The 23,631-nt window shown below is 42.3% G+C and overlaps 1 protein-coding gene across 8 annotated transcripts in view; it reads left to right on the top strand.

Annotated features, from left to right (window-relative positions):
• Window positions 1-23,631, top strand: part of FAT3 (FAT atypical cadherin 3) — a 669,818-nt gene that overhangs the window by 307,633 nt on the left and 338,554 nt on the right. For all 8 annotated transcript variants that reach the window (XM_011286534.4, XM_019811654.3, XM_019811655.3 and 5 more), the window contains exon 3: window positions 630-944. In XM_011286534.4, the coding sequence (XP_011284836.3) occupies window positions 630-944 (315 nt within the window). The remainder of the gene's footprint in view (window positions 1-629; window positions 945-23,631) is intronic.

The raw sequence follows: 23,631 nt of genomic DNA, 5'->3' as shown, positions 1-23,631 counted from the left end.
TTAGAAAGTGTGCTCATATGGCTTCTTCTCTCATTCTTTTGGAATAACTGTGACATTTGGTTTTCAGGGAAACCGTGTGAAGGAGGCTTATATCTTTGCATGCAAAATATTTTCCATCCTTACTGGCAAAAGAACATTTGAAAAGTCTTTTTCATTTTTGTGAACAAACAGATAAAATAATTTACCCTGGGAGAGCTTTCCCTTGCATGGGAAATAAACTCAGTATCAGGTCAAATGGAGATACTGACCTGATATTGCCCTGATTTCCCATGCATCACGGAAAGTGTTCTGACCTCTGGCCTCCTCCCTTCCCATTGCCCCCTATTGTCTTCTCTGTGTGTGTCTTTGCATGTGCATTGAGATATGTCTATTCCCCCAAATTCAAATAAAGTATTTGTGAATGTAATTAGACTTTTCAAATGGAAGAGGAGCTATTTACTTAATAAGGTTTTGTGGAAACTAATTTTCTTCTGTAAAGAAAAACATCTTAATTGAATCTTGTGTTAAGGACTTTTTTCTTTGTATGCCAAGATTACTTACTACCTCCTCCCCCGCCCCCAAATTTGGGACAGTTTACTTCATCTCTTCCAGTTTACTGTAGCAGTCATGTTCTCTCTACTTTCTTTTAGGAGTCATCTCTACAGCAGACATTCTTGATCGAGAGACAACAGGGTCATACTGGCTGACCGTGTATGCCACAGATCGGGGCGTGGTTCCACTTTATTCCACCATTGAGGTCTACATTGAAATTGAAGATGTGAATGACAATGCCCCACTGACCTCAGAACCTATCTATTATCCTGTTGTCATGGAAAATTCTCCGAAGGATGTATCTGTCATTCAGATCCAAGCTGAGGATCCAGACTCCAGTTCCAACGAGAAACTGACATACAGGATTACAAGTGGGAATCCCCAGAATTTTTTTGCCATCAATACCAAAACAGGTAAGGAAATGCTCATCTGACTTTTTTTTTCATTGGTTGTCCAACTTTTAAATCCATCAGCCTGACACTTGCTTATTTATATTATTTTATTTTTCCCCTTAACTTATTTTATTGTGTGGAGAACAACATTCTCTTTTTTTTTCTGGAGGTAGTTTCTGAAAAGGTGTGCATTCTACTTGGTATGTTCTGGCTGGTATGTGTTAACTTTAGCTGATACCAAGGAGAAGTGATCTAATGGAAATTAGAGGCTTTCACATAAAGCTTTAGATTTGCTTTACTCATAACAATAAAAAGGAGTTCCCAGGCCACTCAGTAGACCAATTGCCCCCTTTGTCCTTCTTGGGAAATTACGTGGCCCATGCTGGGTTCTGTGGGTAAGCTGGCCTTGTGACACCTCTACTTCTAAGAACTTCTTTTTTGTTGGACCTAGCTTGCTGTAAATTTAAGCCCCAGATTTTTTGTAATTCCTAGACTACCCAAGAGTGAAGTATCAAAGTTTAGAAAAACTTCCAGCGTCTCAATCTTTACATAAAATGTACCACCTTTAAATTTTCAGGTCTTTTGATTAAAAAATTGTACTGACAACTTAGTTTGTTGGCTAAGGCTCAGAAGGGGCAGGTGTGTGCATTCTGAGACAAGTACATATACCGGAAAGGTCTCAGACGTTCCTTGTTTCTCTTGTGATTTGCCTTGTTGAGATCTGAGCCGGAGAGTCAAACACTCGGTGAGAGTTGTGATGGGTAGAGTTTGAGTTAATTGAAACTTAGAAGGTTGTAAAGCAGGTGCTATTACTGCCTCATGCTGGGCAAGTGCATTGACAGTGGTCATAAGTTAGGCTAATTGATGTTTGCTGGTGTGGATGGACATACTCAGCGTTCCTAACAAACCACTGATGGAGCTGATGGTTATTTCTCCTGCTTCTGTTCGTTCAAGTAGGAACATACAGCTGACCCCTTGCATTTTATAAATGTCAGCTTCCCATGAACATAATTTGGAGAGAATGCCAAGTTTCTTGGAAATAATTGATTTTCTCTAATTATGAGTGGGTCGGTCCTCTCATTAGGCAGAGCCTCGCATTCTAATGGTGTTGAGTCACTGTTTGACCTGCATTTCATTATTAGACCAAGAGTGGTCATCAGCTATCTGTGTTGATTGAAGTCCACTGGAACTTGAAAGAGAAGACTCAGAGGCTAGTCCAGCCTTTATGAGCCATGTTAAGTAGGGTAAACTGCCTGGGCATCTGAGGGACCCCTGAGCTGTGCTGGGAAGCTTCTCCTGATTCACTTTCTCACTGTAGCTAAGGGCTGTGTGGAGTGTGGTGACAGAGAAGTGAATGCAGATACTTTAGAAGGTCAAGAGAGAGTGAGCACATTGACAAGGTGTGACAGTAAACATGTTGAGGACACAGACATCTTCACAATTCACAACCCCCGTGGAATCTGAAACACCCCCAGTCACATTCTGTCTTCCCTCTGATTCCGTTGCTATTTGAGTCCCTCATGGTGAGTGACCACCCTCTTTTTGATAGGTTAAAAGACACGGTAGAAGGGAGGATTCAACTGTTCTCCTCCACTTACTGCTAAAAATATTCTAGAATAAAGTCACAGGGAAGAATGTGGGTTGGATGTGAAGAACATAGGCCACATTATATATGGAGAAGAGCATATAGACTTATGTAACTAAAGTTGTCTTCTGTGCAGCTTTTAGAAGTTTACATGAATTGTCAGAAACCCCTGTATTATCACAGTTTAGCCTATAATGTGTAAGAAGGCCCTTAATCATATTTATAATTTATCTGTCCCTGCCATAGATTTAAAAAAAAATTTGTGCCAGGAATGACATTTTAGACTAATGTCTAATTGTTTAAATCTGTGGCATTACTTTGTAATTCTCAAACACATGATAAGAAAATACTGGATTTTGTTACTTCTTCATTCACCAAAAATTTATGGTGTCTTCTAGTCTCCAAATATAGTCTAATAACTAGAGATATAAACTTAGGATATGGTCCAAGCCTTTCCAGGACCCAAAGATACAAAAAATTAAAAAAATAAAAAATATTTATTATATAGTGAAGGAGTACAATAATTGATTATGTTGGAGGAATTTCACTCAACACGATGTTGGCAAGAGTGATGGTCAGGGAGTGCTTCATGGAGGAGGTAACATTCGGGAGTAGAAGTCCTGGTTTTTAAACTTGTTTTTTTTTTTTTTTTTAATTTTTTTTCAACGTTTTTATTTATTTTTGGGACAGAGAGAGACAGGGCATGAACGGGGGAGGGGCAGAAAGAGAGGGAGACACAGAATCGGAAACAGGCTCCAGGCTCCGAGCCATCAGCCCAGAACCTGACGCGGGGCTCGAACTCACGGACTGCGAGATCGTGACCTGGCTGAAGTCGGACGCTTAACCGACTGCGCCACCCAGGCGCCCCGAAGTCCTGGTTTTTAAATTGTGGTGCTGCATTCGCTAGCTGGGAAACACTATCAACCACAGCAGGGGAAACAAACCAAATCAGACACTCCTGACCTCACCAGCTTTTGCGAACTTGGGAAAATTATGGAACCTCTCTGAACTTCAGTTTTCAGTAAGAAAGGATTGTTACCAGGAATCCTCTGTGAAGTGCTTATCACAGTGTCTGGAACATTGAAACTCTGCAAAAAAGGTGGTACCCCATCCAATCCTCCTTAACTCTGATTACAGACACACCGTTTACTCTCCCTGGATCTCTGGGTCTTATCTGTAAAAGGAAAATGGCATTGCTTACTTCATTTTTTCCCCTTTTTTTTAAACATTTTTTATTTTATTTTTGAGACAGAGAGAGACAGAGCATGAACAGGGGAGGGTCAGAGAGAGAGGGAGACACAGAATCTGAAACAGGCTCCAGGCTCTGAGCTGTCAGCACAGAGCCCGATGCGGGGCTTGAACTCACGGACTGCGAGATCATGACCTGAGCTGAAGTCGGCTGCTTAACCGACTGAGCCACCCAGGTGCCCTGGCATTGCTTACTTCATAGAGCTTGCTCGTGAAGTCTGAAAGTCGTGGTATGTGTGAAGGTTGCTGGTAAACTACCGAGCTCTGTGAGAGTCATGTTGTTACTATCCTTATTTCTATTAAGATTCGCAGAACTGCAAGCCTGGTGAAGCTTCTATGTCTACTGAGCAATCTTTAACCAACTCAACAAACTCTCTACAGAGACATTTTATTCTTTAGCATTTCTTCCTGTCTTTCTAAAGCCATTTGTCAGAGATAGTTATTTCTCCAGTATATTTAGTAAGGATCTTTGCTTTAGATTTTTGCAACTGGATGTAGACTGACCTTTTATTCCTTCCTTTGTGGTAGAGCTGAAATTTATATAGAGTTTCGTTTTATTTTGTCAATGTGCTACATAATAAATAAGATTTAAATGATTAATGCACACCCAGATAATGTCAATACTTTCGGTCCATAGCTTGCAGTAGATAACAGATGTCCACCCCGGAAGGGAGAGAGATTTCTCTGTTGAACACTGTTCTCTAACCCAAAATGCCTTTTTTTCCCCCATCATACTAAAACCATGTAAAATCAGTGGTCTGTGGACCTTCTTCAGTAATTTCTGTGGCTTAAAAGGAGAAACAAAAGCAGTAATACTCTGAGGTCCTTTCTGAGCTGTACAGAAAACCCTTGATTAACTCGAGGCTGAGCAACTGAGTTCAATCTAATGCTGCTTCCTTGTATATGTATGCCTTAGCTAGTAGCTGGAGCCCTACCAACATGTTCTGAGCAGGAGACACCCATCAGGCTGTTGTTCCCTTGCCTCTTTGGGCAAGTAGGAACTCAAATGCTTCCTTCCAGCCCTTGTAAAAAAAAAAAAAAATCCAGGCTGGCCATTGACTAATCTTCCAGGCTCAATTGGGAAACAGGTGTGAGAAGTTCCTCTATGGTTTTAGAATGTTTACTTTAGTTGTATCTATAGTATGGAAACCATTCGTGCCAGCATTTAGTAGAGCACTCAGTAGATGTTAGTTGTTATTGTTACTGTTAATAATCATCCTGTATTCCCCACTAGAATAAAGTTTGTGTAAGTTGCACACATACTGCTTTATAGCTCCACTGGATTTTGAGGAAGGCATACTAGAAAGGCAGCAGTGTTTTTCCTTACTATGTGGTATGTAGCACTGGAACCTTCCATTCATGTTTATAAAGTGTATTATTGTCTACTGCTGCTGCTGTTTTAGTTCAGTTTTTTTTTAATGTATTTACTTCCTAATACAAAGTCACTTTTTAAAAAAATTTTAATTTATTTATTTTTGAGAGACAGAGAGAGATAGAACATGAGTGGGGGAGGAGCAGAGAGAGAGGGAGACACAGAATCCAAAACAGGCTCCAGGCTCAGAGCTGTCAGCACAGAGCCGGACGCGGGGCTCGAACTCACGGACCACGAGATCACGACCTGAGTTGAAGTCAAATGCTTAACCACTGAACCACCCAGGCACCCCATTTTTCACAGTTTTTTTTAAATTTTTTTTAAAGGTTTATTTATTTTTGAGACAGAGAGAGACAGAGCATGAACAGGGGAGGGTCAGAGAGAGGGAGACACAGAATCCGAAACAGGCTCCAGGCTCTGAGCTGTCAGCACAGAGCCCGATGCAGGGCTTGAACTCACGGACCGCGAGATCGTGACCTGAGCCGAAGTCGGCCGCTTAACCGACTGAGCCACCCAGGCACCCCCACAGTTTTTTTAATGTTTATTCACTTTTGAGAGAGACAGCGAGAGAAAGAGCACGCAAGCGGGGGAGGGGCAGAGAGAGAGGGAGACACAGAATCTAAAGCAGGCTCCAGGCTGAGCTGTCAGCACAGAGCCTGATCCAGGGCTTGAACTCATGAACTGTGAGATCATGACCTGAGCTGAAGTCACTTAACCGACGGAGCCACCCAGGCGCCCCTCTACTGACCCTAGGTGTTGCAGGATGGGAGATATAACAGAAGCATAAGATAGTTTCTCAGAGATTTTATTCTTATGGGAAAAACAGGACCGTCACACCTACTATGTACTTTAGCAAGAATATAAGGCAGTTTGTAATAAATAAAGGGTCAGACTCCGTGGAATATAAGGTGTGAATAGGGTAGCATGTCAGAGGGGGCCTGGAGCAAGGACTTCGCAGACCTGAAGTGAGCCCGGAAGAATTGGTCCACCTGCAGAGAGAGAAGCCAGAAAACTACCAAGGGAATATAAACAAGTTAAGCTGACCTTGAGAGCCCATCTGCTGCTTCTTGAGCTGGCTTGAGAGGCATTAAACCATTAGAAAAAGATTTTTTAAAAACTCATAAATGTCTGGAGTGTTCTAAGATATTAGAAGTCACAAACGTGTATCTCTTTCTTCTGGTTTTTAGTTTGGTGATACTTGGATTTTTAAAAACCTTGGGTTGTGTATCTTTCCTTTGAGAGACCGACTTAAAATAATACTTTTAGAGGGGAAAAAGCATACATAAGACCCCTTTATTGTCTTCCTTTGCCTCTGTTAAACGTGCATCCAGGATTAGGATATGCTGCTGTGAGCCTGTGTCTGAAAATGATCCTTGCTTCCTCCAGATCTTCTGCTGGTTGATTATCCAAGGCATTGGCTTTCTGAATTCCCTCTTGTGCTTGTGATGTCTGTCTCCCTTTGACCTGTGCTTTGATCACTGGCATCGCCACCTGTGTTTCAGTGGTGATGGAGCGGAACTCTGATTTCCTTTTGAGCATCTTGGGATAATCCTGACCGAAATGCACTTTATGTGTAGGTACACATACCTACGTATAAGTACCAGGGCACCCACCAGGTGGGTGGAGAGGAAGAGCTCCTCTTCAAAAGTGTGTCTGTTATAGGAATACCTCAAATTCTACTTTCATCCATCGGTATCTTTGGATCTAGACATTTTTCCCCTATTAGAATGGGAGGAGTAGCTTATTAAAATACTGGGTGTCCTCCGTTTTTTCGTCAACCTCAAATTTATCAGCCTGCCTTTTGGCATATGGTATTAAGACATGGTGGGTAAGTAAGCAGGAAGGATAATAGAGGGAAAAGTCTAGACCACACTTCGGCTTGATAATAATCATCTGGCAGTCTTGTTAGGCTGCAGATTCCTGAGGTGGAGCCTGATAACTTGCATTTCCAACAAGTTCCCGGTGAGGCTGATGTTCATTCCCTGGAGAGCCTGGTTAGCAGGGCTCTAGACGTTAGTATCCCAAAAGAAACAAAAGAGGGCGGTAACACAGTGCTGAGACATAGAACTGAGGACAAGGGAGCCCATCTTGTAATTTATCCATACACTCTTGCCTCATAGTGCTGGAGTTTTGAGGTGTGACTATGAATCCAAAGTGCTCTCTTTACCCACCCCCAAAATCAACTCTCATAACCTTGCTTATCCCTTGTGTTTTATGAAGTGGAGATAAATGAAAATCCAGTGTTTTTAATCATCCATGGGGAAAACATCACTGATTCCTAAGACTTACGGTTAATGAAAATCTGGGTTGTGTAATGTCTGGATACACTTGTATTATTTCCAAATACACAGAATGCAAGCAGCAGTTGTTACTAAGTGCAAGTCAGACCTACTTTAATGAATAAACAAACATTTGATGTTAGTATGTTGTTAGTTCCTAAAATAGTGGTACTCAGAAATAATTTATTGTCTTAAGTAACCTAATCCTTACGTTTATACACAGCCCTGGTTGGTGGTAATCTGCTTACAAAGCTACCTTTTCCTGGAAAGCAGGACCCTTGCTTTATGTATAAAACCAGGGACTAAAAAGAAAAATCACAGAAGGTGAGGGACAAGGGTACAAATATTAGTGCCTTTTCTTCAGAGTGAACACTGTAAAAATCTCTTGTTGCCATCTCTTATTCCTTATTCCTTCCTAATGGAAAACTAAATTCTTCTGAATGGGTAGAAATGGCCTCTAGATGAGGAGTTGATATTCACAAGTACAGGCACAAAGCAGATAATGTAGCGAATGAGTATGTATGAAACTGTAAATCACCCTCGCTCCTTCTTTCAGCCATGAAAGGAGGCCTTGTCCTATAGAACATTAAATTGTGTTCATTTAATCCAACAAGTCCAGTAGAACAAATCGGGCTCATGCAGATTTATCACAGGGGGTTATTTAAATTCAGCGGTGACCTTTGCATCCCTGTGAATGTGCTCCAAATGAACAAGGACAAAGGGAACTTTTCTGCACTGTCATTATGTTCCCTGGGAGGCTGTGGGTTTCCCATTTTGATCAACTCACCACTGTGGGCTGAAGGGTCGGGGTGGGGGTTCTGAGGGTGCAGAGGGCTTGGTCAGGGCTGGCCATCGCACCGGAGAATATGTTCTTTCCTGTTGTGGACTCTGCCTCTCCTTCCTCTGGCTTGATTTTGTTTGCATGCTTGGCTGTGAGTGTAAGTGCTAATTTCAGAGTTTCTCAACCTCAATACTGTCAACATTTTGGACTGGACTAGTCTCTTGTGGTCTGGGCTGCCCTATGCATGACTGAGCAGGACAATAGCTGTGACAGTCAAAATACCTCCTGGCATTGTTGAATGTCTCCTTGGAGTAAAATTGCCCTCTTTGAGAACCACTGAATGAATGCAGAATATTTTGCAGGACTCTTCTCCATGTGACCCTTACCAAAGCATCCTGTACAAAATGAATGACTGGTTAAAAAAAATAGTGTGTACATCTATACCTATACCTATATATAGACATATATATATACATACATATATCTCATTAATAGTAAAATGAAGTAATGTAAATATGGGAAAAATCGAAAGCTGCCTCTTACTTCCCTCTGACTCCAGGTTCTTTGTGTCTTAAAGGCTCCGAATATTTGAAATCAACTCCATTAGAAAAAGAAGAACAAAACAATAACAAAACTTCAAACAGAATGAATGTGGATAAAGTTATCCTTTTCTCTCCTCTAAGTCTTTGGAGAGCATTTGACTGAAACAAAATTGTCATCAGAGTCAGTTTTGAACAGCATTCTTCAGAAGACAGCATGAAGAGATTATTTTGAGGGTTCCAGGGTTTATTCCCTTGAAATGCTTACACAGCTCCAAATCCTGTTTCTGCTTAATGTCAACCTTCAGATGGATAAATATGGGGATAGTTCCTTCCCTGGAATAAAGGTGGATGAAAAAGAAAAGAAAAAAAAAAAACCTTTAGATGTCCGTTGAGGATTCTGTAGTCGTGTGTACATTAGGGCTTTCAGAGGTGTCTGGCATCCCTCATAAGTATGCAGTGTTCATTCACAAGCCCCCCCAAAACTGGTACATTTGTGGGGACTCAGACCAGTATCCCAGATCACCGTCTTTGGATACATCATAGAATTGGAAAGACTTAGCTAAATAGGAACTGGTGCCCCCATCAGTAATAAAGAAGGAAATCTTTGACCTCCACCTCCCCCCAAATTAAGTCGAGTTTCAATGGACAGGATTGCTACTTAGGCAACAGTATACATTTTTTCCCATTTAGGACATTCACATCTTTGAGTTAATGCAACTGTAACTTGGGAAAAGGACTTCATAAAACCTAATGACAGTGAGGGATGGGGAAATTTGGTAAAAAGGAGAGAGGCTTGAGCAGGCAGACCTGGAGGGAAGAGGATGATGCCGCTGCCTGGTTAGGGACCCACCAGCTGTGTAGGTGGCTCAGAGGTGCCCCCCATCCCCAGGGGGCAGGGTGCTGGTCATTCAGTGTGGCTGGTAGTGTTGCTCAGTCTTCCAGGCTGCTCCCCTGTCCTGCTAACCCACGGAGGAGGGGCGGGGAGGAGGAGTGGGGCAAGGGGCAGGGAGGAGAGGTGGGGCTCCTCGATATCCAGCCTGCCCCTGGGGCTCAGCTGTTGGCATAGCTGCACTGAAAATTACAGGGGATTATTTGGGAGGGAGTAAATAAAGCAGATGATAGAGTTGTATATATATGTATTAAAAAAAGAGATTGATTAAGGTCATAAATTTCTCTTTTATTTCTTCTATCTGGGCATTAATTCCACAGCACTAATTTACAGCATTGGTTTATTACTTTCTTCTGTTCTGAGAGAAACAGTGAATTTTAATTGAAACCACTGTTTGCTTCTCTGCATTCTTCCCCGCCACTGTTTGGGAGACTCTTGGATACTACTCCTTGGGCATGTGCCTCTCTCTCCCAGGTATGATGGGATGGTGTGGGAAGAGGAACCTTCACCCAGAGCATAGGTCTGCTCTGTGCCCCCAGCCATGCTGGTGTTTGTAGCTTCCACCACAATCCTGGAAAGAAACTGGGGCTCCGGACTCCTGGGCAACTTGCCAGGGTCACCCAGCTGGTCAGCGCACAAGTGTTTGTCTGATTAATGATCCATAATGCTAAAGACAAAGGCTATGTAATTTGAAAAAATGGGAGCAAATTCAAGAAACACTTTAATGACCCTAGAACCTTGGGGGCTAGGGAAGTCTTTCAGATGATTGTACGCACACTGTAAAAACAGGTGTATTACGGGTTGAATTGTGTCCCCACCCCCACCCCCTACACACACAAGATGTTGAAATCCTAATTCCCCTGTGTTTATGAATATGATTTTATTTGGAAAGATGGTCTGGGCAGATATAATTAGCTTAAAATTTGGTCACACTGAATTAGGGTGGATCCTAATTCAGTACCCAGGATCCTTATTGGGAGAGGAAAATCCGGACACAGAGACACAAACACAGGGAGACATTGTGAAGATGGAGACGTTGGCATCATACTGCCACAAACCAGGTAATGCCAAGGATTGCCAGCAACCGCTGGAACCTAGCAAAAGGCAAGGAAGGATCCCCTGCCCCCAGAGACTTCAGAGGGAGCATGATCCTGCCTGGGCCCTAAGTTTGGACTTCTAGCTTCTACCACTGTAGCTTGTGGTTCTTTGTTACAGCAGCCATAGCAAACTGCTACAAACTGCTGCAAGGTGCAGTCTTGGGGAACATGGGAAGACTGAGCTCTCCTCAGGGGGTGAGGGTGGCGGGCAGAGCCAAGGATCCCTGATCCCCAACGCAGCGCCCTGCAGCGCCCTGCTTACTAGACCAGATGTTAACACTATTAGCAATTTTTACACTAGTCAAGCCTGACTTTAGTCAGACAGTCCGTTTTTGGTTTGTTTTGCAGTTGTGATCTAGTTAATTTATTTGGTGATTCTAAATGGGATGAGGATTTTTTTTTAATTTTTTAAATGTTTATTTATTTTTCAGACAGAGAGAGACAGAGCTTGAGCGGGGAAAGGAGAGAGAGAGAGAGAGGGAGACACAGAATCCAAAGCAGGCTCCAGTCTCTGAGCTGGCAGCACAGAGCCCGATGCGGGGCTCGGACTCGTGAAATGCGAGATCGTGACCTAAGCCGAAGTCAGACGCTTAACCGACTGAGCCACCCAGGTGCCCTGGGATGAGGGTTTTGATGAGGGACTGGTGTGACATCATATCACTCTAAAAACTTCCAGGTCTTCTGGGAAATCATCCTCCGGTGGCGCTTTCATGCTCCTCAGGGCCTGTGAGGCCACCTGGAAGCTACTGTTGACTGGCACCTGGTGTCCCAGTGGTGAGTCAGGAGCTCATCAGTCTCGCTCATTTTGTCATTTCTCAGTCTTTTCAAAAAAAAAAAATGCTTATTTATTCATTTTGAGAGAGAGAGAGAGTGCATGCACATAGGAGCAGGGGAGGGGCAGAAGGGGAGAAAGAGAGAATCCCAAGCAGGCTCCACACTGTTAGCAAAGAGTCCCACGCGGGGCTCGATCTCACGGCCGTGAGAGCATGACCTGAGCTGAAACCAAGGGTCGGACGCTTAGCTGAAACAGCCACCCAGCGCCCCGCATTTATCAGTCTTTTAAAGCAAATTCTCTGGACGCACTGTTCTTTCAAAGCGCTGGAAGTTTCTACCCGAAAAGCTAATACAGGACAAAACATAGTTTCACCATTAACCTTGAGAGCCTAAAGTCCAGTTCTAGTATTGTTACCACTTTGTATTCTAGTCTTGTCATTTCCTTGTCATCTTTGAATGACTTTGTTCCTAGCTTCTGGACATCCTTACAAAAATGTTGAAGTGTTTCAGAAATCTATACATTTTATTCACATAGAGGTAGATCGTTCTAGGAAAGCACATGGACCTCAAACAAAATTATAAACCCAGCATGTAGTGAATTATTGATCGCAGTCTGATTCTGTTGTGGCGAACTGACAAATGTTTGTTTCGCGCTTTGCTATGCATAGTCGTAGTTAGGGTTCACAAGAATGCAGGGGAGGAGACAAGCCAAACGGAGTCGTGCTCAAGAGCCTGGACACTAGAATCAGATGTCTTTGCATCTGAATGCGAGCTCTACCATTTCTTAGCTGTGCGATGTTGGGCACATTACATAACCTCTCTGAGCTTCAGTTTCCTCCTCTGTGAAAATGGAATAATTCTAGTAACTAACCAATTGGCTTGCAAGCAAAATTAAATGAGTTAATATATATAAAGTAGTTTAAAAAGTACGCAGCATGTAGTAAGCTCTCAATAAATGTTAAATGACGTCATTTTCACGTATAGAGTTTGTTTTACTGAAGTCGACGTCCACATTGTATGATTAAGGCCTTAGAAAGTTGATGTTTTCAAAGAACAAATAAATGTAACACTTTACCTATGGATTCATTAAATTTCATCTTGTTAGATTGTGTCCTTCTGCCCTGTTAACTTCTGTGTATGTGACTGTCTAAGATGTAGCTGAAAAGGGAACTGTGATGGGGCTAAATAGAGAGCACTCTCTTAGGTTTCTAGAAGCCTCTCTCCCTATTTTAGATATGTCTACTTACCAAGAATAAACTAGCAAATGCCTTGGAAAGAGCCCAAGTAGCAGTAGTTGGGTTATCCAGATTTATTTTTTTTTTAATGATTATTCATTTTTGAGAGAGAGAGACAGAGTTCGAGTGGGGAAGGAAGGGGCAGAGAGAGAGGGAGACAGAATCCAAAGCAGGCTCCAGGCTCTGAGCTGTCAGCACAGAGCCTGACACAGGGCTCAAACCCATGAACTGTGAGATCACGACCTGAGCCAAAGTCGGATGCTTAACTGACTGACCCACCCAAGTGCCCCTGGGTTATCCAGATTTAAAAATAAATAAATACATTTTAAAAAATGTATTTATTTATTTTGAGAGAGACAGAGACAGCACAAGTGGGGCAGGGGCAGAGAGAGAGAGAGAGAGAGAGAGAGAGAGAGAGAGAGAGAGAGAATCCCGAGCAGGCTCTGCGCTGCCAGTTGCAGAGCCGGATGTGGGGCTTAAACCCAGGAACTATGAGATCATGACCTGAGCCGAAACCAAGAGTGGGACGCTTAACTGACTGAGCCACCCAGGCACCCCCCTTGGGCCCAGCCTCTGCCACTAACTCCTTTTATAACAGTGGACAAGTTTACCTCATTCCTATAGGCCTCGGAATCCTCACCTGTAAATCAAAGAATTAGAACAAGAGTCGAAAGTATCAGTACCTGACTCACGTGCTGATACTCTGTTTTTTCCTGTCCACAGACATCATTAATTGATTATAACAGCCTTTCATATAATGCTCGCACTTGGCATCCATTTCAACCTAACACCGATGGGAAGCCGGTATGAGGAAGGGTATTTATTTGCTGTTGAGGGCTCTGAGACCCTCTCTACCTCTGATAGTCCTGGTGTCTATAAAGGACCGTGGCACTGAAGAGAAGGGAAGGGGTGCTGATGCCAGGGACGGAGTAGAAGTAATTACTCAGGACTTGGTGGCTCTGAAAAGAGGTAAACGTGAGAGGTGCAGACAGCCTTCACAGAGAGGATACCTTGTTGTAAATAACTTTGGAGATATTTGACCAGCCCATATCATCACCCCTTTTCTCAATTCCCTCAATCCTTCCTTCCCTGACACTGGATCAAGATTCTCTCTTCTGAGAATCTGTTATGGGCATTCAGAGATAATCTCTTGAGGAGCTGTAAACCTGAGAATTACAGGTGCATGTCTGTGTCCCTCCAAAATTCATACGTTGAAACCTGGTGCATGAAGGTGGGGCCTTTGGGAAATAATTAAGTCCTGAGGGTGGAGCCCTCAGGAATAGGCTTAACGCCCTTGTCAAAGGGACTCCAGAGAGATTCCTCTCCCTTTCTGCCCTGTAAGGACACAGCTAGAAGATGCAGTCTTCAAGGAAGTGGGCCTTTACTAGATACCGAACTGCTGGCATCTTGACCTGGACTTCTAGGCTCCAGAGCTATGAGGAATAAATTTCTGTTGTTTATGAGCCAGCCAGCCTATGATATTTTGTTAAAACAGCCTGAATAGACTGATACAGTGGCTGTGTGCAGCAAACAGCTGAGGCACAGACAGGCAGACAGACAGGCTCTGATAGGCTTGACCCTGAAGACTTTTTGATGACTGGTTCTAGTGTTGGTGAAACTCAGCTGTGCTCTTTGCCGTTAGGGTCTCTAACGTACCTTGTAGTAATAGCACAAACTTTGCTATCAAAGCTTGAAATGGGTTTCTCTTTATGCAAAGGAAAGGGCCATGAGAGACTGTTGCTGTAGAAACCAAGTCAGGAGAGAGGCTCAGAAAAAAGGAATGTTCTCTCATGTTGGTTGCTGCACAAAGGTTAAAAACTATAAGAGCCCTGTAGTTTTGGTAATTAGGGGTGAGATCAGTGAAAGGTATTTGTCTTTATAAGTCACGTTATTTCTGGGATTTTTCATGTACATTAGTTTGAATGTTGACCAGCACTTTTTATCTTTCGTTTATGAAATTCTGTGAGTCAGGACCTAAAATATGTGTGATCTCCAGCATGTGTTTGAATTAAGCCCTGTCTATATTAATAATTCTTAGATATGTACTGTTTTAAATTGTATCTATAGGATTCCATAGGAAAAGTAACCAACGATTCTGTTAAAAGTGAATTATGCTATTTTAGACAACTTTACTTATCCTTAACCTGTCTAGGAATTCACCCTGTGAAATTCTCCCAGTACAGCCATGAGAAGCATAGATTTACTTCTCATTTGGAGCCCCTATCTCACTCACCTACCAGCCATCTGACAGTGGACAAGTTTTTAACTTCTTATGGCTCAGGTTCCCCGTCAGTAAAATGAGATACTAACTGAGTTGTGAGGATTCAATGGGCTCATGTATTTTATAAAGCATTTAGCTCAGCCTTGTACATATGAAGTGTTCAACAGATACTATTATAGTTAATATTAAATGCATTCAAAATTCTTGCCTCTCAACAGAATTTGCTCGTAAAGAATCCTTTCTTGAATTTTGATGAAGAATATGTCTGAAGAAATGTGTGAAGGGTCTCAGATATATATTACATGTTTATGTTTCATGAGTGCCTTCTGGATACCAGGTACCATGCTAAGCAGGGAGGGTCCGAGGATGGTAACACAAGGACCCTATCCTGTAAGATCTCATAGTCCAGAGTCGTTTCACCATGAACGGTTATTTATTGCTATTGTCACACAGCTTTAAAATGAAGAGATTAAGTAAATAATATCAAGGTTCTTTATGGGACTTTTTTCTGGCAATAATAAATGGTGATAATATTTATTGGTTGTTTCAGGAAGGAAAACATCTGAGAACACGAGCGAGGAGATGTAAAATAAATCCATCACGTTAGAAACAGACTGTTACATGCCGACAGTGCTGAGCCTTTGCCAATGCACCATTTTTAAATATGGTGCCATTGCCGGTTCTTCAGTTAAGCAAGACAAATCCAATTTTACCTCCTACCACTTAAGTTAATTTCTCTTCTCAGTAAAATTTCCCATTTTATAAAGACATACTTCATCTTGGCTATGTACATACTAAATTGTTCATTTTTTACTTAGTTAAATTGTTTTCTGTCATAGTGAGAAATGCTTTCCTCTTGAAGAAATGATGTTCATGCCCGGGAAATAGGGGTATTTATTAAAATGGTTTATTACAAAACTAGATTTAGACATATTTCTGTAATTTTAGTATTTAAATAGTTTTAGTGCCCAATGAAATGACTTTCGGTGTACCATGGGCTTTGATAATCAGAGTCTCCAAAGTCTCGCTCTCAGACTTTAATGAAATGTAGTTGGTAGATTTATATTTGCATGCATGTGTTTAGAAATATTAGAGATGTTTTCAGTGGATCTCCATTAATGCATTGCTGGGTTGTAATGACTAGTGGGTGACTTAAATTATCTTGTGCTTCATCTCTCTGATCTAATAAGCTTTTATGGATTTTGGATTCTGTGCATAGGCATGGGAGGGACGTAAGGAAATAGAAAACTTCTGGGACCTAAAAGAGCAAACAGGCTATTTACAAGACAAAAACACGTCAACAAGTCAAAACCTGGGTGGAGGGTGCATCCTGGGCTTGTCACTGAAGTTGAGTGCTGGAATTTTAATGATATCTGGTAGCTCCTGAGATGGAGGAAATATACATAAATGGTTTTCTCAGATAACTGAAAGTCAACATTTTAAGTGCCAAAAGAACAATTTAAGAAAGCAGCTATATTTCTGTACCACTTTCCAAAGTGTAGTAAATGTGTCTTCCACTTTTCCAGAGTAGCATACTGAGCATGATGGTAAAAGCAAGTCTGGCTTCATAGGCCTGATACCTTTGCAAACATAATAGGACCCGTGCCCAGAAGGGCCACGTGCTTGGTTTAATGCTCTGCTGTCATTGTCTGGAACTTTTTAATAATTTTTTGAACAAGGAGGCTGGCATTTTCATTTTGCACTGGGCTCCGCAAATTATGTAGCTTATCATGGATACCGAGTTTCCATTTGGACTGTTAATTACTGTGGGGGGCCATCAAATGCAGGAGTGTTTGGGTCCCTCACTTGAGCTCTCAGCTTCCCAAGCACTCACTTCTGTTATCAGTATGCTTCTCTCTTCCAGGGCTCTGCCTTCTAATTTGCTGCTTCTCATCTGCCGAGACATCATATAAATAAGGTATTAGAATAGTGAGTAGGCTGAGAACCACTAGGCTCTGGAAGGTGACCTTGAAGGCTCCTCCCACAAAGAGAAAGTACCACACCATCAGTACCCAGGCTCTGTGGCATTTATTTCAGGGGTCACATGCTATTTTTCTCCTCTCCTGCATTGACTGCATTGGTGAAGAGGCTGTGTCTGTATAAAAACCGGGTGGGACCATACAGTTCTGGTGCATTTCCATTAAAGGAAATGTTGTTATAATAGTTGTAAAGAAACTATGTTAAAAGCCCACTTTTCTTAAATTACTCACAGACAGTAAAAAGGTAAATGAAGTTTCTTTTGATGAGATTCCTGTTATATAACTCATATAAACTATGAAGGCTTTATTGTCGACCATTGGATTCCAGTGGTTTGTGTCCCTTCAAATTGTCCATGTATCTTGAAAGTAGGGCTCTTGCTTGGCGTCCCCTTGTCCTGAAATGAACCATGGCATACCTTTTTGACACAGGTCACAATTGTTAGGTTTTCTCTACAATTACACAATTTCACTTTTCACTGTCTATTTAGACTCCTATTGGCTAAATGCATGGATGTTTTCCCTGCTATAACTTTTCTGCCTTCCAACATTTAAGCTACCTGCAGCAAAAGGAAGGAAAACCAAATAAATGTTTTCATTTTCAGTCCATTCATGGTATAGGAAATGTGCTGGCATTTGTATTACAAGAAAATAAGATTCTTCAGAGTGGGGAAAAGGTTGTCACTAACTCATCATCCATTTACTCATATATTTATTAAACATTCAGTGTTGTTTATTGAGCACTTACTGTGTACCAGGCCCTATGGCAGGGGAGTAAGGCAATTGATACTCATTCCAAAAACAGCGCTTTACACACAGGGATGCTTTAAGGAAATAATGAATGAATGAATGAGTGAATGAATGCATGCTTTGGAAAATATGTGTCACTTATTAATATCGCGCAGGGATTTCTGAATTCCTTTTGTAACAAAACAGCATGTGCAGCTTTCTGAAATCCAAACAAGGCTGAAATTTCCTTGACTAGTTGCTTTGGTTTAAACTCCCATTTGACATTTGAACTGTTTTCAAAATGTCATTCTGGATTTACTTGCCTCTGAGGAATTAAAACAGATTTTACATTGACATAGTCTGCAAGTTGTCAGAATGAACACAGTACTGGAAATTTCCTAAGTGTTCAGATTGGAAAATTAAGGGGTCATTAGTCACTTTTTCAATCAGTTTATCCTAGGTTATGAAAGCACTTTGTGTATTATAGCATCAATTCTGGGCCAAGTCTTAACATTAACCGCAATGGTTAAAGGTGTCGGCAGGACCACAACAATGTCACCGTGAAGCTTCTACTGCCTTGCCACTGTCCTTCTATTATGTTTGATATTAATGTGATTTGATATGTGGGGGAGAAAGCAGGCAATCATTTGGGAAGTGTCTGCTACTTTCATAAACAGGAAAAATATGGGAGTTGGTCTTTGCTAATAGATGTCAGAATAATAATTGCTATCCTAATTGTAATTTACATGATACTTCACAATATTAAAACTCTCACATACTGTATCTGTGATAAGTTTAGAATAACATCTTCTACAAGATGAAAGTCTGCCTAGGGAACCTACAGAAAAGTTCTGTAGAATGAGAATTTTATATCTCAGAATGAAAAGCAACAGACAAATCTAGGTTACTAAACTACCCTACTTAGATCCTTTATTTTCGAGGAAGGCCAGCCACTGTATTGATAGTTAAAATAAAGAAAGGAGTGGTGGTTTAAGTGGGACCAGATTTCTATAAAGCTTTTGAAGAACCAAATTTTAAAGTAGTGGATTGGGGCGCCTAGGTGGCTCAGTTAGTTAAGCGTCTGACTTAGACTCACGTCATGATGTCATCGTTCATGCGTTTGAGCCCTGCATCGAGCTCTGCACTGTCAGCTCAAAGATTCCCTCTCTCTCTCTCTCTCTCTCTCTCTCTCTCTCTCTCTCTCTCCCTCTTCCTATGCCCCTCCCCCAGTTGTGCACGCACACGCTTTCTCTCTCTCCCTCTCTTTCTCTCTCTCAAAATAAATGCATAAACATAAAAAAAATGCAGTGGATGGTGTGCTTAAGAATTCAGTATGATGAACTCATAAATAAATTCAACATGTTCTGGCCTTTAATGAGTTGATGAGAGTGTGCCTCGTCTTTTGTATTAATTATGAATTAATTCAACAAACACATATGAAAAACTCTACATCAGGTACTGTGCTAGGTCCTGGGAATACAGGAGGAGTAGTATGTCATATCTCAAGGTAGGCAGGGTCTGTCTGTCACAGCTCACTTCCTGTGGCCTTTTGGTTCAATTTTTGAGGTGCTTCATTTCATTTTTATTGATTCATACTGAACAAATGGCTCCTTACCCTTTATGGCTTTAATTTCCCCTGCATCCTAGGTTCTTTGTTAAGACAAGCGTGATTGTAAGTCCACACCGTGATGCACTCGGGGAGCTTCTCTATGTGTGAGCCCCACTAGCCCTTTTGCAGAGAGAGGAATCTCAGATGGGTCTGTTTCGGTGCACAATTAAAATTTAAAATGTCCTCGTCTCTGAAAGGCTGTTGGTAGGGAGACCCTGGCTTCTTTTTAAAAAATGCCGAGCCATCAGTCTGTTATAACTGCCAGTCTTACATGACAGGGACGAACTGTGCTATAATCATCTGACCTGCCCCTTCCCAACTTAAGAAGGAAATTGCATTGTGAGAGCTGGACTTTGAACAGGCTTGCCCTTAGTAGAGGTGCTCAGCGCCCTGTGCCCAGCCAGGAAAGCTCTCAGGATTGGCAAAGACTCCTGGCATTTCCAGAACACAGAGCCCTCCTCTGAGTGCAAGAGGGACTCCCCAGCTGTGTCAGCCCTCAGGGAGCTCCTGCTAGAGTGTGGGTGGCCATTCACGTGGTTAGGCTCTCCTAACTGGTCTTCAGACAGATACGTGCCAGACGCTGTGCCAAGGTCGTAACAAATCTTCATGGTGTCAGAGGCATGCACTGTAATTCATGTTCGGTGTTCTGCAGATGCTCCAAGAAGTTCAGTCTCGCTCTGGCAAAGCCCAGGTTCTTCTCTCAACTGCTGTGGGCGGGTCTGATCTGCCCTCTCTTGGCCCCCTTCACATCTCACTCTTCACTGCCCTCCTTAGGTCACCTGAGCACTGAGGCACATTCTTGGCCGTGGCTCCTGCTGGCTCTGCTGCTTGGAATGCTTTTCTCCTTGATCCCCACATGACTGGATCTCTAGCTGCCTTCAGGGCCTTCCTTGTATGTTACCCTCTAACACAGCCTTTCTTGGTCACCCCACATGCTATTGCAATTCTCGTTCTTCAGCGCCCCTCCCTTGCTTTATTTCTGTCTTCAGCGCTTACCACTAGCTAACAAAGTCTGTATGTAATCTCTTTAGTTTGCTTGTTCTTTATTTCTCCCGCCAGAATGGAATCTCCACGAAGACAGGGCGTTTGTCTTTTTTTGACTGTTGTATATTCTGCCTTGAACAGGGACTGGCAACTAGTAGGAATTTAGTAAATATTTGTTGAATGGATGCATGAATGGATGGATGAACTAGTCAAAGAGTAAATTTGCCAGAATTCTCACTCAGAGATTACAAGTAATGAGGTCAAATTTGACTCACTCTGTCTAGAAGCTATGCATTAACCTTCCAAACCAAGAGGCCAAGGAGTAGATAAGATTTTAAACTGGAACTCAATCTTTTTTTTTTCTGTTATTTTTAAAAATTTATTTTGACAGAGAGTGTGCAAGCAGGTGAGGGGCAGAGAGAGAGGGAGGGAGAGAATCCCAAGCAGGCTCTGCACTATCAGTGCAGACCCCGATGCGGGACTAAAAACTCATGAACCATGAGATTATGACATGAGCCGAAATCAAGAGTCGGATGCTTAACCCACTGAGCCACCCAGGCACTCTTGAAACTCAGTCTTTAAAAATGTGTATGGGGCACCTGGGTAGCTCAGTCAGTTAAACATCCGACTTCGGCTCAGGTCATGATCTCACAGCTCGTGAGTTCGAGCCCTGTGTCAGACTCTGTGCTGACAGCTCAGACCCTGGAGCCTGCTTTGGATTCTGTGTCTCCCTGTCTCTCTGCCCCTTCCCTACTTGCACTCTGTCTCTCTCAAAAATAAATAAACATTGAGAAAAATTAAAAACGTGTAGATGTTGGCAAGTTGATCAGGGAGAGAAAATACAAGGTACATATGAAGGTGTGGAAGAAGAGGCCGCCAGGTGCATTCCTTTCTCCACTGTCTTCGATTGGTTTGGGAATTTGCTTTGCCAAGCATCTACTTAAAGACAGCATTTTCCCTGCTCAGTCATGGGTGTTCCATTGCTATATACCCAAGTCATTTCAGAGCCAGCTCTGGACGTGTTGTTGCTTAGAAAATAACCTTTCCATCTTGAGATTATAACTGATAGTTGAATGTGACCAGGCATTTCTAAAATTAAGCGTTTGATCCTGGAAACATTCACAACTCTACTTAGAGAAATTGTTACTTTTTTTTTCTCTCCTCTTTCCACGTGCCTGTTAGATTTTTCCATACGTTGTTTATAATAACTTTTCCCTGTGGTTGAAGATAACAGATTTTTGCTTTTAATTCAAGAAATGTCATCTGCTGTAATGTTTTGCAACAAGATACTTTCCAAGTTTCAAAGCGAGAGTGTGTTGTCGGATTGTGTTTTTGCATGTGAAACTCCAGCAGTGGTGAAAATTCCCTGGGACTGCAGTGTGAGGCAGGTCTGCCCTTTCCATCCTTGTCAGTGTGTATAAGTGAATGTAAAGGGTTTTTTTTTTGTCATTTTAATTTAAATTCAGAAGGAGTCTATTTGTATGATAATCATAAGCAAAGGAAAACAGTGTTTCATTCCTCTCTGGGATTTGTTTTCTGACATCTCCACATTCCCTAGTACTTTAACCTGGCAACAGCATATTAACAGCGATTCATTCTCCGTATTTTACCATGTAGAACAGTACCCAGATGATTAATACATGATGAAGAGAAGGAACTAAGAAGGGATGGTGAGGCCATAATTAATTTTGCTTTCATACACCATATGCTTGTGCTTCCTGATCTAAACCGAAATTAGAGTCACTGCAGAGTTTTCGATATCAAGGAAAAAAGGATCATACACAGTGAAGCACAAATAACATTGACCTTTTTTTAATGTTTATTTATTTAGTTTGGGGGAGGGCATGCTCAGACTTGGGCGCAAGTGGGGGAGGGGCAAAGAGAGAAGGAGAGCAAGAATCCCGAGCAAGCTCCACGGTGCCAGCGCAAAGCCTGACTCGGGGCTCAATCCCACAAACAGTGAGGTCACGACCTGAGCCAAAGTCAAGAGTCAGACGCTCACCCACCTGAGCCACCCGGGTGCCGTGTAACATTGCCCTTCTTTCAGAGATTAAATTTTCAAAATGAGGGTGTAAGTGATATTCTCATTGTTTGGATTCATTATTTTTCAACAAGGATTTTCAGGGGGTAATTTTCTTTGAGCATAATCAGGAAGGAACCCCCCTCACTAACTGCTTGTCTGGCATGCCCTGAACTGAAGGAAGACAGACAATTAACGAGACTTATCTCCCAGTTCAGTTGTTACTGCATGTTCTTGTCTTAAGTGAGAGAGTCCCGAGGACATGGGTTATATCTTCAGTCACACCGAATGACACTTATTTGTTCACAAAACCAGCTCAATTAGATTAATTTCCCTGGATGATCCACTAATACCTAAAGGTTTCCTCAGATCAGGGGGCTGGTGCTCAGATGCCTCCTCCATGGGCAGAGAACTGACGTAAAGGAGTGATATGGATCCTGGTCAAAGAGCGGTGTGGAAAACAGGGTATGGGCTCTGCAGTTCTAGTGGAAGCTTTACGTTCAACCACGGAAGGTGGCCAAGTGGACATTCTCTCCCTGTTTGAAAGGAGGCTACTGCTGTTTAATCCCAAAGGGTGACTGAGTCTAGAATGCTGTCCTGGAATGGCCAGATGTCTTCCTTTAAGAGATGCTACAAATTACTGTTTTCATGCAAAATCCCTTGATTGATATACAGTGTTACTTCAAACCTAAAAAGAAGTAGTCCTTTGCACCAACCTGATGAATAATGCCTATGGCATTAACATTCACAGGTCTGAGATGGAGAACAAACAGAAGCCACGTACAAGTATAAATATTTAAAAATAAATAAAACTGTTAGTAAAGTATGTTCCATCCTCCACTTTGACAAATATTCAAACCTGAAAGGCAAGATTTGAAACTAGAGTTCTCTAAGTCCTGTAATCACCAGATGAGGCAGCATGGAGAAAGCAGACCCTGCCTACTTTCTCTTCTCTTCTGTCTCCCAGTGCATGTGTGTGGACAACCCAGGCCACATGTCCAAGCTCTGGTCTCCTACCGTCTAACTTTCTAACCCCATATGAATGGCTTTCTTTCTCTCTCTCTTTTTTTTTAAGTGTATTTATTTTGAGAGAGAGACAGAGAGCAAGCATGAGTCGGGGGGGGGGGGGGGGTTGGGCAGAGAGGCAGGGAGAGAAAGAGAATCCCAAGCAGGCTCCTCACTGTTAGCACAGAGCCCAATGCAGGGCTTGGTTCCACAAACTATGAGATAATGACCTGAGCCGAAATCAAGAGTCAGTTGCTTAACCAATTCAGCCACTCGGGTGTCCTTAAATGGCTTCCTCTTAACCAGTCCTGGGCACTGAGCAAGTATGGCCTGCCCAACGAGAGTGAATTCAGCAAAGAGAG

The sequence above is a fragment of the Felis catus genome, chromosome D1 (genome assembly GCF_018350175.1).
Source record: "Felis catus isolate Fca126 chromosome D1, F.catus_Fca126_mat1.0, whole genome shotgun sequence".
Taxonomy (NCBI): Eukaryota; Metazoa; Chordata; class Mammalia; order Carnivora; family Felidae; genus Felis; species Felis catus.
Note: the sequence above shows the minus strand (reverse complement) of the source record. Positions and strands in the feature narration are given on the sequence as shown.